At 43.4% G+C, this 17,602-nt stretch overlaps 1 protein-coding gene across 1 annotated transcript in view; it reads left to right on the forward strand.

Moving 5' to 3' along the window:
• The window catches only part of kif26ab (kinesin family member 26Ab), a 66,293-nt gene that overhangs the window by 10,836 nt on the left and 37,855 nt on the right, over positions 1 to 17,602 (forward strand). The window contains exon 3 of the mRNA XM_082515538.1: positions 12,958 to 13,428. Within this exon, the coding sequence (XP_082371664.1) occupies positions 12,958 to 13,428 (471 nt within the window). The remainder of the gene's footprint in view (positions 1 to 12,957; positions 13,429 to 17,602) is intronic.

The raw sequence follows: 17,602 nt of genomic DNA on the forward strand, positions 1-17,602 counted from the left end.
GTCCCACGCTGGGCGTTTATGTCTTCATCCCTTTTGTGCGAGAGGATCTGTTTGGGTCGTGATGTCCAGGAGAGAGGTGAAATTGGGGTACACTTGAACTCCCAAAGAAGCAGTAACATTTGAACTGAATTTGACCTGTGGGACTACACGTGATGTGTCTGTTTTCCTCTCTTTTATGCATTTTCTCTTTTTCAGCTATTGCCAGGCATTCAGGCACACAACGTATGCATATAGAGTTTGGTTCCCACACTAGATTGCAGCAGAAAGTGTTTTATACGTTAGTGGTTATCTTATTAGGGGTGCTGTAAAAGCCCTACAGTAACCATTCAAAGTCATCATGGTGCTATAGCAGTTGAACAATGCTTAATTAGCTCGTAAACAAAGGCTACAGGGGAATCAGAAAGGGCAATCAAAGTGTCCCGTGCCTTTGAGCTTCTCACACCATCAACAAAGCCTTCTCTAATGGCCCCATCACTCCACTTGTTGTGTCTCACCACAGTGTGCTTCCTGACAACATAAAAGGCACACATTCCAAAAAGAGCCTCGGACAGGAGACGCTACTCATCTTCACCTCCCTTTGCCTTCAAAGCTACCCTGCTGACGCCAGTGCCACTCCCCTCCCTACCCTTTCCCCCCCTGCCAGATATTGACATTGCTCCTCTGCTCACGTCCTCCGTGTATGTTTGGTTCCCCGTGGCGACCACCGCAGCTTTCATCTTTCCTCTTTCAGTCTTGTGTCCGTGACTTTGGTGGTCTGTTTTATTGCAGCTCTTTGTGTGACGCTGTGCTGGCACGCCGCTGGGATCCTGTGAGGAAGTGCTCAGCGCACAAAAGACACCGTGCCAGGCTATGGAAAGGTTACTCAGGCTTGATGTAAAGACAGGTGTGAATTTGATGTGTGTGTCAGGTGTGCCCGCGCGAAAGCCCGTGCGTCACGGCGGCCTCATGCTCATGCTCACGCTCGCGCCAGACAGCGAGTGCATGTTTTCCTATGTTCGGACACGAGGCCCTCTAAAGAAAACAGACATTCGCTGCCACACGAGGACAGCACGGCAGCAGGTCGGAGGCAATCTCTGCTTGTTTGTGCGACTATGTTATCATCTCCTGTTTCCTGTCAAAACAGGAAAAGAGAGGGGCGAAAATGGAGGCTTGGAAAGTGCCGCCTTGATGTGTGTTGGCTGGAGGTCCAGCTCTGTCTGACAGTGACCCTCCCGGCCAGGAAAAACAGACCTGTTCTGGGCGTAACCCACAGTGGGGTACTTCAGTGTTATTTTTATCACTTTCGTAAAGCAGGGATGCTTTTCCCAGCTGTTGACACAGGTCTGGGTCATTTTTGTCTCTCAAACAGTGCAGCACAGGAGAGAGGGAGACGTCCCATCTGGTTGTGTCCTTTTGGCTATTAGCCTCACATGATTGTAATGTCTGTTTAAGAAGGGAAATCCTTTTCGACATTCTGTTAATCATGAAAGCGAGATGCTCTTTTTTTGTTTTTTTTGTTTTGGATGATCCCTAGACCTCAATCACACTGGCTTTTTCATCAGGCAGGGCTCGTCAAGTGATTTATCCATCCGTCACACTTATTTGTTAATTCTTTACAAAAGGATGGCACACACACACGTGCACGCACACACACAGCAACAATGGGTGCATTCCAGCAGATTCACTGTGGTTCAGGCTGCGGCTTACTGCTGATTGCACGGCAGGTAAAAGCTCCAGTGCATGCATCGATATTGCTTAATAAGAAGGTATGGACAGGCGTACTGCACAAACACCTGATTAGGGAGCGAGCTAATTACTGACTGGTGAAAAATGATAATCATCTCTCTCTACTTTGATGAGTCACTATGTAAAACTGAGAGTTGCCCTTGTGGCATTCCAGGAATTGATGGCAGGGCTAAGTTTAGCTCTTTATGGCATTGCTAAAAGCGAAACAGCTCCATGCACAGGAATCCTATTGTTACACCGAGTGGGTTTTTCAATTTGTGTCCAGTCTAACCACAATAATTCTTTAAGTTATACATGAAGGATTGACCCACTAGGAGTGCTTTATTGAAAAAAAGACACACAAAACATCAGTAGCGCCCTTGTCACGTCACATCTGGATCAGCGGCAGCCGTCTGCCCCTGTCTCCAAGACCCAGATTAAGATGTGGCGTGCGCTCGCTGGCTGGGGTCGATGTCATCAGCAGTGGGGGTCGGAGTTCATTTGTCTTTCTTGACAGACCTTCAGGTGGTGTTCCAGTGCTTTGGCAGGAGGCCACACCAATGCTGACCTCCATGAGTCGCGCAATTAGTTACCCTTTGACCCCTCAGCCCTGCAATCAAACCCCGAGCATGGACCGGGCATGCTTCTGCATCCCCAGACCCACTTATGTGGGAGCGTGTGTTTCTGTGTGTTTGTAGCTCAAGCACACACTGACGTAACATCTGATTCAGTCTTAAATGATGTAATTGCCAAGTCCCACTGTTTCAGTGTACTTCACAAAATGAAAATAAACTTGCATGAATTTGCACCATGAGTGTATTGACTCTTTTGCATTCTCCTCGATTCATAAATATTTTCATTTTTCAATGGAAGCGGATGAAAAATGGTCAGATACATTCATTCTGCCATAGACAGTATAACACCTCTCACCTCGCTTAGTGTCTTTGGAAACAGACGGACTCAGATCTATGCCATTGTGCCCTTGAGCCAAAAATACGCAGACTGTGCCGACTCTCCCACTGTTTCTTTAAGAATCGTGAGTGTCTCACTCTAGCTGAATTCCAAAGCTTTTACTGAGATTTGCAGTGTTGTGACATTACATACAAAAAACACCCCTAAAAATGTGAAGAGCACAATTTTAGAGACATAGTGAGAATTCAACAAAGTCCCCAGCAACTCAAAAGTTTATCCACTGATTTCATTATGTGAAGTGACAGCAGCGATATCCTTGTCCGCCCATGCTGACATCCCAGACATGATGATAAGGACAGTTTTGTAACTTGTTTTGTCCCTGGTTATGCAGACAAAAGGCTAGATTGGCACCAAGCTAAGCCATTCAGTCCAGACAATTTCAGGAGAATCATTTTGGCATTATGTGAACTTCAAACATACCACACAGCAAAAGATTCTCTGTGTTTGATGTGGTCCTACTAACTTGAATTACTGCATTTGGTTTAGGTAAGGGGTGACACCTGTGTAGATGATGCAGGAGGCAGGACACACGATGCCCTCTTATTGCTGTGAATTCTCGGGAAATTTACCTGCACTGTTCATGCGTGGGCACAATCTTGTGTTATGGTGTCCTAAGACATTTACATTCACTTCCAATGTTTAGTAAATTAGGCTGCAACACATGTGTGAAAATAGCTTGTGTAATACTTTCAAATAGCTTCACTATTTCCTGCATCTACAAGTCTTGTTTCAATTTAACTTCATTGCATCTCAAAGGATTACAGAGTTCATCTTAACATAATGTTAAATCTGTGTTTTGACTCAAACGGATGCTATAAAATTGACAAAAAGGTTGAAAAATAGTTTAAAATTGCCTTTCACTTCAACTCGTCCTCACCGTCTCATTTTAATATTAAGTGAAGCTGCCGGAGTAGCTTAGTGTTGTAGGCCATAAGGCCATTTGCAGGATGCTATTGTTCCTGAAAAACAAAGTGGCAAAATGTGCATGTGAAAGAATTTTGATAAGCTAAGCATTTTCGAGGCTTGTGAATGAAAATCCTTCAGACTCAATAAGTGGATTAGTATGTGCTACGCTCCTCCGAGATAGTTCCGCCTACCTCCTTATCTTGCTGCGATTCAACTGAATGTGTCTAGACATCTCAATTAGCAAGAACCCCCCCCCCCCCAAAAAAAAACAACAAAACAAAACAGATGCTGGTTAGTGCTTATCTTTGTGTTTTCTTCTATCAGTGCTCTCACCAATGTCTAGTTTGGTGTCTAGTTCTCATAAACACACATCAGTTTCCCATTAACACACCACTTCCTGTCTGAAAGCCCTGCGCTGATGTTTAAATTTCTATTATTAGCGATGATTGTGCTCTCTGAGAAGTCATTGGCATGGTAATGACATCTTTCATGATAAATTAGTATTCCCCCCCCTCTCTCTGTGCCATACCTACACGAGGCTGTTGCGCCAGACTGATTCCGCCTCTCGCATCTCTGCTGCTCCATTGTTCTGCCGACACACAGCAGTTTCGTGAAAACACAAAGCGTGTCACTCTCTGAGATAATGCTCTGCAGACTGGGAGCGGATGGGACAGGAATGCTCAGCACTGCTCACCTTGGCTCAGGATTTGTTCTTCAGCGAGGCAAAAATGTCGGCCTCACCTTTAGCTCTTTTTATACTCCCTGCACATTTGTGATGTTAATCGGTTAGCCTGTTGCTCACATAATCCTGCACTGGCTGAGAATTTAGATATCTGCCAAACGCAAAAGTGCCACGCTCATCAGTAACCAGTTACTGTGGCTCAATACAAAGATACAGAGTCCGTCTATGAGGAGACAGAGAGGGGGAGGGAGACCGAAACTCACAAACACTCAGGAACGGAAAAATGAATAATAATTATCCACATGGCAGCTTGCCAGCATAATTACTGTACAGTCCGTTCTAAGGGGAAAGTGGGCAGAATTATTGTTGGAGGATGCTCAACATTTCACCTTGTCATCACTCCCCGTCACTTTCTTTTTATATCACTAGGAGTATGTATAGCTTTGCATTTTCTCCAAAGAGGAGGGACGAACTATTGCAATGAGGACATAAGATGAGGTGCAGAGATCCATATGTTATACCTCATGCATTCTAAATGGGCTGCTTGGCATGAAAAAACTACTTAAATGTTGATCTGAAAATGATTAATTTTAATTATGTTGTTTATGTTTAGTCCCAGAGTTTTTCCATTATGCGATCTGGAGGATGTTGATCAAATGCTGTGTGCAATTACTTCTGTTTGAGCATGAGCAACTCCCTTTGCATTTTTTCTTTGATAATTAACTACTCATATGCGCACTCCACGCGTCTGGCTGTTCACTGCTGTCACACTTTACCCCTCCGATGGAGATTAGTTGCCGTGAGCTTTTAGCAGAGGTTTCTCTCTAAATAAACTGCGGGGACCTGGGAGTGCTCGTTTTCCAGTCGAAATGAAAATGTTCCCCCCGTACAACATAACTGCAGCGACTGCAGCTCTCTTGGTGTGACAGTTCAGACAGAGGAGAAGCAGGTGGCTGTCATCGCTGCGTTTAGACTGAAAAAATGTTTAGAAAAAAAAGCATTTTGAAGTGAAGTACAAGTGAAGTAGCGGTTTGGACTGTTGGAGAGAACTATTGTATCAGGATCATGTGCTCTGTGGTGAGAGTTTAGAGTAGGTACTTGGACAAAAATAGATCTTACAACGAGCTTTAGTGGACCGTTAGGAATACTGATTACAAGTTCAGACCTGCACACTGTTGAGGACTTTACAAATGCATGGAATAAATTCAGATTTCCACTCTTTTTTAAATGTATAAGAGTTATATGCCTCATGCTGTAAGCTACTGGATAATGTGGGCCTTTTAGCATTTTTCTCAACATCTTAGTTACAAGAATTAAATATAAAGCAGATAAGCATCGATTATACAGTGTATAAGTGTATTCAGTATATAAAACAAAGATTTGCTATTGGAGGCAGTGGGATATTCCTTCCTATGCATTTTCCTTTTTTATATACTTTTATATACTTTTCATTATCCCTGCACTCTGTGTAGCTGCCAGACTATTTTAACCCTCTTCCCCTCCCTCTCACCTTCCTCCCTTCTGTCCTTGCTTTCACCTGCAGTTTACAGCAACACCTGGCTTCTGCCTTTACAGCTTGCCTGTTGAATTTTTCATTACACACTCATTTTGGCAAGTCTGGTTGGGGGAAAAGAGGAACTACCTTGAGAGCATCTCTGAGCCAAAAAAATCAGCCATTTTAATTAGAAGTGCACAATGGCTTGTGCAGGTATACGTAAACACAATTCACTGCGTCTCTGGCGAGGACAGCATAGCAAGCAGCCCTGCTGCCGCCGCCGCCGCCGCCGCCGCCAGACAGCCTCTGCTGTAGCACTGGGCAGGGGAGTGAGAAATATAATGTTTTATCCTGCTAAATTGAAAAATACTTTTTCCACGAATGTGAAACCTTCAGAGGTCGATGTTGTTCTGTCTGTGCACTCAGCACTCAAATCAGTTGCCGCTGAGTTTAAGCAGTGATCGTTCACTACCGGATGTCTTATGGAGACCTGTTAAAGTCTCTCACTGCAGCGCTGCTGAATTCAGTTTGACCCTCCCCGGCACTCTGACCCTGGCCAAAGCTGATGAAAGCTTGACGGATCTTGGACAGTGAAGGCTGCCCTGTGTCCACAGAGGAGAGAGGAAGAAAAAGATGTTGGAAAGGGGGCGGCGAGGGAGAATGAAGTCTGTCCAAACAGTCTGAAAGGGGCTTGTTTTCTTTATGTGCGTGAGTGAACAGGAAAAGGTAATTAACTGGCCAAGTGGCGAAAGGCTGGAGTGATGGATGGGTGTGGTGTAAAGAGACACACAAGGGGCAGCAAATATAGACACACACACACACACACACACACATCAACGGACGGTTTTCACCCATTTCTCCTTCATATGTAAAGACGGGGTTAGTGAACCTTTTATGATATTACACGTCTATAAATGGGACGAACATATGGAGGAGTGACATATCATTATATGGCGTCATTAATGGTTACAGGGTGGTTTGGAACACACAGTCATGAATGATTACATCTCACTCTATCTGTTTTTAACCTCTGGATCAATGTGTGGTCCTTTTTATTACTGATTGACAGCGACATCTGGTTTTCTGGATGACAGAGAATCTGTCGGATGCGATCTAGTGTACAATGAGCTGTAACGTGCTCCGAGTAATCCCCAAGCAAAGGAAGAAATCCACCCAGACCTCCACGATCTCAAAAAACTGCATTTTATAGGCTATCTTGTGTGCTCGTTCCAGTGGCAGATTATTTGCCATCTTGGGTCCGTTCATCAAAGAGTCTATCTCTGTGATATTGTGGACAGGTGGTGCTGAAAGTGTCACTAAGGGGGAAAGCCTATTTGCATTTTCTGTTAGCAGTGCACTGACGGTTCAAGGCAGGAAAGGATTAAATCACACAGGGCAGGCAGACTGACATCAGCCTCTTCCTCACATAAGCTCTTCTTGAACAGATGTGCAATACAGGAAATTTTGGCTGCACTGAAGATCAAAAATTGGATGCACTTTTCAAAACAAGGTAATCTGTTTTATATCAATAGGGAGACATTTGTTCATTGTAATTTTGTTTTTGGCATTGTTATAAGCAGTTTTTCATCACGATAGCTGGAGAATTATGTAAAGCTATCTTTTTTTTCTCAGTAGAATACAAGAATGAAACGACTTTTTGCAACATCACGTTTAAAAGATCGTAATTTAGAACATGAATAATCCCGGACTTACAAGATATCTTAATTGGTATTCATTCCTTTGGCATTTTACATTAATAAAACCACAAGGCGTTCTTGTGATTTATAGAAGTTATTCAGCTTAAAATATGGGATAATCCCACGAGAGTAGGAGGCAAAGAGAAAGAGGAGCAGTGAGACCCCGGCTTCGGAAAGGCAAGAGCAGAATCGATTTTGTAACCGCATCTCTCACAAAAAGCTTAAACTCAGATAATGAGATATGTGCCTAAATGTAGCCGCGCTTAGACAAAAGCCAGATTTCGCATGAGAAATGCTGGAGAGCCACTAGAGATATTTCATCATCATTTCTTGGAATCCTATTGTGCTCCAATAAAATCCCAGAAGAGCGGCTGAAAAATGAAGCATTCAGAGTTTTTCACACAGCCACAGAGGATGAATGACTTCATTACTGTATTGGTGTATGCTTTTTGTGTGTGTGTCTGAGGTGGTATTATCAGGTAGGTAATGACAGTGTACTTTTGTTGCTGGAGATACTGTTGCCTTGTTTGGGGGAAAAGCCTTATTACAGGTTTGTTTAATCTTGTCGAGTCAGCAGACGGGGACAAGCATCTGTTTGATGTGATTTGTTGAACCGTCCCATTTTGTGTTCTACCAAAGGCGTTCCCACAGAGTTAAATAGCATGCTAGTGTGACATCCTGAGTCATTGTCTTCTCTGCCTCCGAGCAGGCAGTGGTTAAATTTAATGGTCTGTATCCTAGATATGCTGTGGCACTAAAAGCTCTACCTGATATCTAATCAGAGTCGCTGGCCTTCCGGGTCTCCGCTCCTTCAGGGGATGTGAGTAGAGTCGTAGAAGTGGAGGTGGTGGGGATAGTTGAGAAGGAGCGGAGGGGAGGGCGAGAAAGGGATTACACCACTGTGGTTGCTTTTATCCTGGGAATGTAATCTGCCTTAATGCCCAGTGCTCACTCGGGGCAAGGCCAGCAGCTGTGCTCGTTTTTCTCCGACATGGCTGTCAGATTTAGCCGTGCTACCTGTGGGAAAGTGGGCTTGGTGGAAGCTCTCGTCCTCAACCTGGGATCTGAAGTGGGCTCCTGCGGTTTATTGGGGGGGCAATCTGTTTCAGGAGGCCATGTGTGGTTTAGGTCAACACTATCTCAGGCTGGGTAAACAGACGTGGCTCTGTCACATCCTTACAGAGCAGGAGAGGAAGGGAAAGTCAGGAGTTGAAAGGGCATTAGATTTGGCAGCTGCTGTGTGGTCTTGATTTTACAAGAAAGTCAGTAGGAAGTACTTAAGAATTGTGATGTGTAAATAGGACTGGTGCCGGTGAGAGGACAGATATAAAGCAGCACGACATTGTACTGACTCGTATTTAGGAATGCTTCCAGTGTTCACAGGATAATAAAATAAAAACCTGAAAGAACAAGGTAGAAATCTTAAACTGAATTTAAGAGTTAACCTGGCAGGTCTTTCAGTTTAATGGATGCTTGAGGTGAGCACACAAAGGACTTAGGAGTAGTGAATGACTTCACAGATGTTACGAGTATTAAAGCAAATCACCGACAGCAGAATGCCACCGAGTGCTGGCAGCTCTAAAACTGTTCAGATATGAGCTGACCGGCAGCTGGCTGTCGAATGTCAGAACTTTCCACTTTATTTTTTCCGTCATCGATACATATTGGTACAATTTTGCTTTGTTTTTATTCTGCTGGAGCTGCAGAGGGTCACGGGGCGCTTTTATGTCTGGGAAATATCTGTTGAGCTCAACTGGAATAGAAAATATAGTTTCCCAGAGTATTTTACTTTCAATGGAGCGTGCCTAAAAGTGTCTCGGCTAGCGAGGGGCCTCATGCATTTCAAATCACTGTGACCTTCCCTTGATTTGAGTCAGCCTGCAATATCTGGCCTCAGCGCTCCACATGAGAAGCACATCAGAGACCGAATGCGGAAACTGTTAGATGGCAGTTTTCCTTTGTCTGGTTAGAGTGAAGGCGCTCTGACAAGGCAAGGTAAATGAGGTGTGATTTGAGGAAAAACCTATGTGTGACTTTGACCAGTTCTGCTTCTACCCTGAGGACACACAGGAGTGAAATCATGCACATCTTTCTCCCTGTCGCCTCATCCATAAGTGGTTACGGCTGAGCTTGTTTCCATCAGCCTCTGGGCATGGGATGTCTGTGATGACACTCTCCATCAACCCAGAGAGCTAGTCAGCCGGGTGGCTCATCGCTCCTGCTGCTGCTACCCTGCTTTTCATCACAGTTAGTGTGAGGGACAAAGACAAACTTATGTCTCTAAGGGCTGTGAAAGGTTGAATCCACAAGCAGGGCTTCTCTCTAGTGTGCTCACCACAGCTCCTTTCCATAATAAGGCTGCAGCATCTGTCCCCAGAGTTTAATAAAGATCCATGCTGTCAGGCAGTAAACCAACACAGCCACCCACAAGCCTCCGGGCAAGGGCCGCAACCCTGGCCTACCTCCTCCCACTCCTCACTGTCTTTTTATCCTTGCTTGTGCTGCTTAATTTTTCAGTGGACAGGCCTTGGGTTGAAAAACCAAAACCGTCTCCCACAGTAACAATGGCCAAGAGGTAACAGCCCCAAAGTAGCTTCCATGCCTCTTCTCCAACCAGAATGATTTGAGCGTTTGAGTTGTGTTGATGCAGAGCGTTGCAGACTTCTCTGCAGCAGCGCTACTCCTCGCTGCCAGTTGCACCCGTCAGTAATAGATCAAATGGATAATAAAAGAAACAATATGGCTTTGGGGGTGGGTGCGCTCATGTATCATACATTTCATGTTTTCTCTGATATCCTTATCCACAAGCTCTCACACTGCTTAAATGTGAAGGTACAAACCTGTAGGTGAAATATTTCGATGCCTAACTATGGCCACTTTTCAGCTGACTTGAGATATTTTTACATCCAAACCTGAATTCTGATCTGTGTGTGAAATATGTACCACATAAATATGGATTTGTCCTTGTGTTTCCACCTACCCACATCATTCTCTTCCATATACCCATCATCATCAACCTCATAAGCCTTCTGGCCCTGACCCTTTATTCACTCCAACGAGCATACGTAAAGCTTACAGACAGCTTTACAGGAGAAGCCTGCTCTCTAACCTCCAGAATCCTAACTGAATAGCAGATGTGCTCAGCTTTGTGTGTCCTTTTATTAGCTCCCCTAAATCAACACCTAACAATGCACGCTGAGAGAGAGAGAGAGAGAGATGGGTAGGGGGTGGTGTTGATTTCTTCGATGTACCAGCACCCTGAGGTGGGTAAGGAGTGGTCGAAAGGTAAAAGGGTTAAGGGGTGGAGTTGGTTTGTTATGACTTTGGTTCAATTTCCTGTCTAAGAAGCGTATACATGAACCCAGACTAGACTGTGGAAACGGCAGCCAGCGGTGCTTTCATATTTCACTCCAATTTGTCGTAGACCGTTTGATCTTATTTCAGCAGAACTGTCCTGTCTTGTGCATAAATATCCTGTCTGAGCATAACAGCCGAGATTGTTCACGTGTCAGGATCAAAGAGCATTAAATATCATTTTTAAAGCTCTATCCTATTTCATATATCTTAAGCTTCTCACATTTAAATCCTTTTCTCATTGGGATGTACAACAGCCATTTGATAGACAGCTGATCAACCATAGACAGTTGTCACCCCAGAGTTCTCATTTAGAGTCGGATTTATGGGATTTTCTACATTCTGACTGCATTTCTTAGTTGTGCTTGTGTCCTGCCCACATTTGTCCATGTGCAAAGTAAGCAGCCAATATAGCAGATCATTAACCAGAATGGTTCTCTTGCATGATTGTGCTTTAGGTAAAGAATAAAGCAAAGAATAGATTGAGCATGACTTAAACTATATTGCTTTTTGTGTCTTTATGAGATGAGAGGAAATATATGGCAGAAAAGAGTCTGTTTTTATTTGTAAGGCTGCAGAAGGTTGCCTTGGAACGTTGCGTGATCATACTATTAATGCTGTTTGCAGGGAAAGGTAATCTAAAAGTCTGTGTATTGAGTGGCTTTCATAGGGAGGAGATTTAGAGTCCCTCTGCCTGCCTCTTTGGTCTCTGGGCCCATCTTGGGTTAGCTGTATTAAGTGGCACTGCATTAGAGCAGCGGATTGTTGTTTCCCCGCAGCTTCACTCCTCCTGATCACCTCGGAGGTTCTAAGGAGCAAAGGTCTCATAAACATTTATGTAGGGGCTGTGAGCTTCTGTCTTAGGCCACTACTCCTCTGGGCAGAATCCTATAGTGCCTCTTTATGCCTCTTAAGAGACTCTCTCTAGTTCTGTGTGTGTAGGTGTGTGTGTATATTTCTGTGAAGGTTAGTTTCACTAAAACAGACAGAAAGTTATATTCTTTCCCCTCCTATGCCTTTACTTATGATAGGTCTGTATGCTTCCAGCTTCCCAGAGAGTAGGTTGTCATATGTTTTCACAATGGGACACTTATTATATGTAAATTTTATAGCTTTAGGCGCAGAGTCCCCAAGGCTGTTTTATACTTTTGTTAGTTCTTGCAAACAGCGATGGAAACCCTAGGAAGCCTTCTTAGAGAGGAAGTGAGAGGACAAAGCTCTACTGGACACCATCGCTAAAAGCAGTAATAAGCTGAAGTCTGTGTGGTGTTCTCTTTTAAAACTGCAAAAAGTAAATAGCAGCCACATTTCACTTGTGCTTTTTTAATGCGAGGAATGTCTCTGTGGGATGCTCGGCTAATCCCTCTGAGCATTGTAGAGTGCTGCAGGGATAATGTCTTTATTTTTCAGGCCAACGTGTTAACAAATACTTTCTCTGGGACAAGTATAAACTTCAGAATTCAAATATTTGACTTTGAATTCATGTTGAGAATCAAGAATGTGAAAGTGCGTAGAGCTGATGCATTATTTCATGCATCTAACAAGTCTTTAACAAGTAGAAAATGTTAACTAATTTCTCAGTTTAGCACTAATTTCTGCAAACTCTACTTCATGTCTGATTTATTTTGGGGGGGGGATCAGCAGTTTTAAGTTGCATGCAGGCTGCGCATCTAAACTAGAAGGGAACTTGCAGAGGGTGTAATCCTCCACCAAAGGTTGATGCCTTATCTTGCAGTTTTAAAGGTGATTTGGATAAGCAGCACAATTTAATGGGTTCTTCCTTTCCCCATGCTGTGTCTGTTCATCAAGTCTCAGGAAATTCAGCCTGGTAGTATTTGTGTAGCCCTAATCTCGCTGACAGAGAAACAAACAAATGGTACTGAAAACACACCTCTACCGTAGCCCTCTGCACTGAGGCCACTCAGAACAAACAATCATCCAAGAGAGGGAGTCGGCAAAAGCTCAGTAAGGGTCTCAGAGGGCAGTCAGGGACCACATTGCTAGCAGACCACTGACACCACAGTAAATACATATATACAAAAAATTGTAATGTGGTTATGCTTTGGAAAAAACATGTTTCCTTCAAAGTGTTTCTGTTCCGAATGCTGTGCTTTGAGCTAAAGTGCATTTCTTGTTTTTCTCTGCAGGACCCCGGGTATGCAACCTTCCTGTTCGAGCAGCTCCAAACTCCTGGGAATCATGAACCTGGATGCTGCCAAGTTTGCTCTACACCTCTCCACCAACTGAGGCAGGAGGCCTTGCAGACACTCCATGCTCCTGTCTTGGCCTTCAGCTCCAACATGGCTGCCTTGCCCAAAACATCTTTTATACCACAGCCTTCTAGATTCACTGTGTCGTCCTCCAGCATCCAAACAAAACAAGTCTCGAAAAGTCAGCCCTCTCCCCACTCTGTCCTGCCAGTAGGGGAGCGCCATGGGGTACCAAGCTGGTCCCAGAACGCAGCTAGCACTTCAGGGCCAAAGACCAGTGTCCAGGTGACAGTGGCAGGAGGGCAGCTCCCTGGATCTCTGAGCACCGTCACAATCCAAGCCCAGCAGTACCTCGAGGGCATGTGGAGCATATCCAGGGTCAACAACTTTCTCCCTCAACCCAAGTTGGTATGTGTTCACTTTGACCTTTTTTCTTCCTCATGCAACTAGCATTTAAAAGCAACTTTAGAAATAGTACATACCGTTAGAAGAGATGAAGCCCTGTGGGAAATTTGTGTCGTAGAACTGGAGCGCTGACCTCTTATTTCTCAGAAGTCACAGAGCCTGAGCGATCTAATGTCAGAGGTCATCTGAACACTAAACTCCTGACCTCTTCCTCAAGGGCATTTTAAATTATCACAACACAGCGTCACCATAGCTCCTCTCTCGTTTTAGCTAATCAGCGCTTTAATCTGTTTTGTTTATGCATGGAAGACATGCAGCAAACAAAACAGTTTCAGGAGCTTTACCTTAAAAGGTAAATGCTGAGGTTTCTATGTGCACGTTGCCAGGTATTTTGTGGCAAGCAATACGAGGGCATCTTTCTGTGATGACAACCTAAGTGACAAACCTCTGTGACATTCTACACCAGGCGGGTTCAGTGTACAAAGCATACAGCATGTGCTAACATCATCTAGTCCAGGGGTAGGCAACCTTTTTGATGACAAGTGCTATCTAAAATTTCCTCAGAAGTCAATGTGCCATATAATTGCATTAGCAATAAATTTAATAATGCTCTATATTAACAGTTACTGCGCTGAGCGGAGAGCTCCTGAAGCATTTGAAGACTGAGAGCTAGCAACGTCCCTCTCACCAGTAGGCTAAGTGATTTTTAGCCAATTACAAGTTGAATCTGGTAGTTGGGGTTGTTAGCTAAGATACCGTCATTAAGAACCAGTACAACTTATGTGTCTATGCGAGCTAATTTGCGATGCGCACCGCTGGCCCGGCCATTTATTTTTTAATGCACCTTCTCAGATTAATTTACTGCGTGTCGTGCACAGGGCTGGACTGGGACAAAAAATCGGCCCGGGCATTTTGATTAGAGACCGGCCCACCAGGTATTACAGGAAAATCCATAAAGCCTTTGAATGAAAACAAACGCTGTTGTGACAGTGATGTACAGTCTTGTTGGTATATATACGATTTCTATACGTTTTACATCAGGTAAAAACTTTGGTTGTAAGATTCAGATTATTATTTTAAATGAGAATAAGAAAGTATTTCTTTGTGCCCCCCTCTCCCTGTTAATGCCCTACCTGGCCCCCTGGCAAAACTTTGCTAGATCCGCCCCTGCACAGTTACCAGCTGTCAGCTACATAGAAAGGGATCCTGGTGTTATTTGTCTCTCAGAAACAGATCATAACTTCCCTTCAACTCATTCATGTCACCTAAAAGGTAAACCTGTTTCTCCATCACAACTCTGATGGTTCAGTAAGGACATCTCCTGGTTTCATCTTCATGTTTCCCTCTCACCACATATCCAAACCAAGGGCATAGATTTGGTTTTGGCATTGGTGGGGACAGATGATTCAACCATCGAACCCTGCCCTGTTTCTTTTTTTTTTCCTTTTTGTCTTTGCTTCTTGATAAAAAAGGAGAAATATACTTGCCTACATATCCTATTCTGCATGCTTTTAAACCATTTAAAATCACAATTCATAGTTTTATATGTGAATTATATAATGTTAAATTACTATTAAACAAATGACTGACTAAGTATTTTAGAGTTTAGTTCACTTCAGGCATATTTCATATAAATCAGGTATCATACAAACATAAAAATAGCTTCAAATACAGTCATGACAATAAAAGAATATGACTTTAAGGACTTAACAACATTAGTTCAGTTATAGTGCACCAACATCTCTGATACATTAGCACTAAGGGAACACTGAATGACCTGCTGGTTTTTGTCCATAAAACTACTCATCTAAGATTACCACAAAGTACAAGATCTCTCAGCAAAATTATGCAACATTTTAGGCACTATTGCCCCGATCAAATCAGTGAGCTGGGATGTTTTATTCTAAACATGAACTACTGTTACAGCAACAGACACGAACAACAGACATGTCCCACACAACAACTCAATGTGGACTATGTGAAGGAGCCAAACACAGGCCTTCTCCTCTCGTTAACTGAGATAAACTGCTGGCATATTGGTTTTACATCTATACTGTCCAGTGTCTCCTGGTGGACACACAGCAGCATTGTTTAATCTCATTTGAGTCACTGTTGACCGTAGCCATGTTTTTAGTCTTCTGAGAGCACTGAAGCTTCTTTCAGCCTCAGTACCTGCGTTTTATCCTCAGATTAAAATTATTATTAAGTGCGTGATGTGCCTCACCTTTGGCCCTGGCTCTTCCCCTCTGACTGCACTAGGACATATTGCCACCTGATAAAATTGATTCGTGCCATATAAAAAGTGAGACATGTCAATTCAGATTCTTTGTCAAATATACACTAATGAATCAATTTACATCAGCAGCCTAACAGTTGTCATGATAATAAATACTAGTTCATCTATAGCACCAAATCATCAGTCAGTCACCTGTGACCTCGCCTCTTCACCTCTGAGCTACAACATGGCAGAGCTGCCTCTGTCACCTGATCAATAACAGTGAGACATTCCACATACATGCAGTCACACATGTGCTTCAAATACACTAATGAACCAACAAGTCATCATCCAATTTCACCTGTGATCTTGTGTCACCATTACTTTCTATCACCTGACAAATAGGACATACATGACAATAAGAATAAAATGTGGAGCTGCTTCAGTGTTTCTGTCACTTTGTGCAGATCTTGACTCATCAGTAATGTTTGTAGGGTGAGTGAGTTTTTAAAACAATTTGTGCAAACTGCACTACAGGGTGGAATATTTGCAAAATCCTGACTATCTCATGATATTTTGTCTAAAAAAATTAACCCTATGAATATGTCAGGACCATTAGGATGAAATTATTGTGTCACCAACATTTTAACTTTAGACATATCATTTTAACAGCCTCTGTAAACTAATATCCTGGCTTACTTGAGGCTGCTGTTTTCTCTGACACTTTCAATCAAAATTAGAAATGCTGCTCTGAGACTGAGAGAACTAATAGTGCTGCATGTTGTGCAGTTAGTTTCCAAAACACGTTATTCGTGGTTACATACAGTTTTAGACTGATGTGGGCCAAAGCCTAGCATAGCCTGTAACGTTATTGTGACGGACACATTTTATGAGTGAGCTTGACTTTAAGTGACTTACAGGTTTCTTTGAAAAATACTTTCTTATATCCAGGTTCTTCCTTTTTGCTGTCATCCTCCTCTCCTCCTTGCAGGTCCTAGCGGCGCAGGCTTGCTGGCCGCTGCTAAAACTAAACAGAGCTCCTTGAAAGGCACAACCAATCACATTGGCCATATTTGTCACATGATGTAGGACTCCAGTATGGAACGTAATTTAACTCTTTCTTCACAGCTAGGCGAATGAGACGTTGACAGATCGTTTTTTTCTTTCTGTCGGGTTTGTTTTTCTTTACTCAAAGAGATCAAATTATTGGTGGGGACAATTCAATAATCGCTGGATATTGGTGGGGACATGTCCCTTCCGTCCATGCCAAATCTATGCCCTTGATACAAACCGATATCATGACCAGCAGCTTTTACAGCTGTGGCTCCAGCAAACATCAGCTGATACTAGAAATTAATATTAAATAAATTCTAATGATCAAGCTTAAACGCGCTGCTGTTGTTTAGCGCGACATCCGCTGGTTTCCTCTTTCTGGCGCAAAGTGGGCGATAAACAAAGGAGAGACGGGACTTGCTCAGAAATACTGATCAGCTGATCATTGATCAGTTTCATGATTGAATGAGAGAAGAAGAGGCAGCTGACAGCGTAAAGATGCAGAATAACTCCAGCTTTGTGTCTTTTTCATTGTAGCTGAAGTCCAGGACAAACTGTGTTCCTTTTCAGCTCAATACCAAACACGTGATGTTTTCTCTGAATGCGGGACGATTCTGTTTTTTACGGCACGGTTGGCAACTCGACTAACGAACCTTATGAATAAAATAAAGTTCACTATCAGTAACATCAAAGCACCCACCCAGCTGTATAGAAACTCCGTCATGCTAGCTAGTACGCAGAGTTATTGTAACTGACTGTAAAAAGTCAGCACAACGAAAATAAACTCCACCTAAACTTGGTTCATATCTGACCCAGAGAGACTGCAGGTCATAACTTGGTAAATGGCCTGCATTTGTATAGCGCTTTTCTAGTCCCTAAGGACCCCAAAGCGCTTCACACTACATTCAG

Source organism: Aulonocara stuartgranti (assembly GCF_965226115.1).
Source record: "Aulonocara stuartgranti genome assembly, chromosome: 19".
NCBI lineage: Eukaryota > Metazoa > Chordata > Actinopteri > Cichliformes > Cichlidae > Aulonocara > Aulonocara stuartgranti.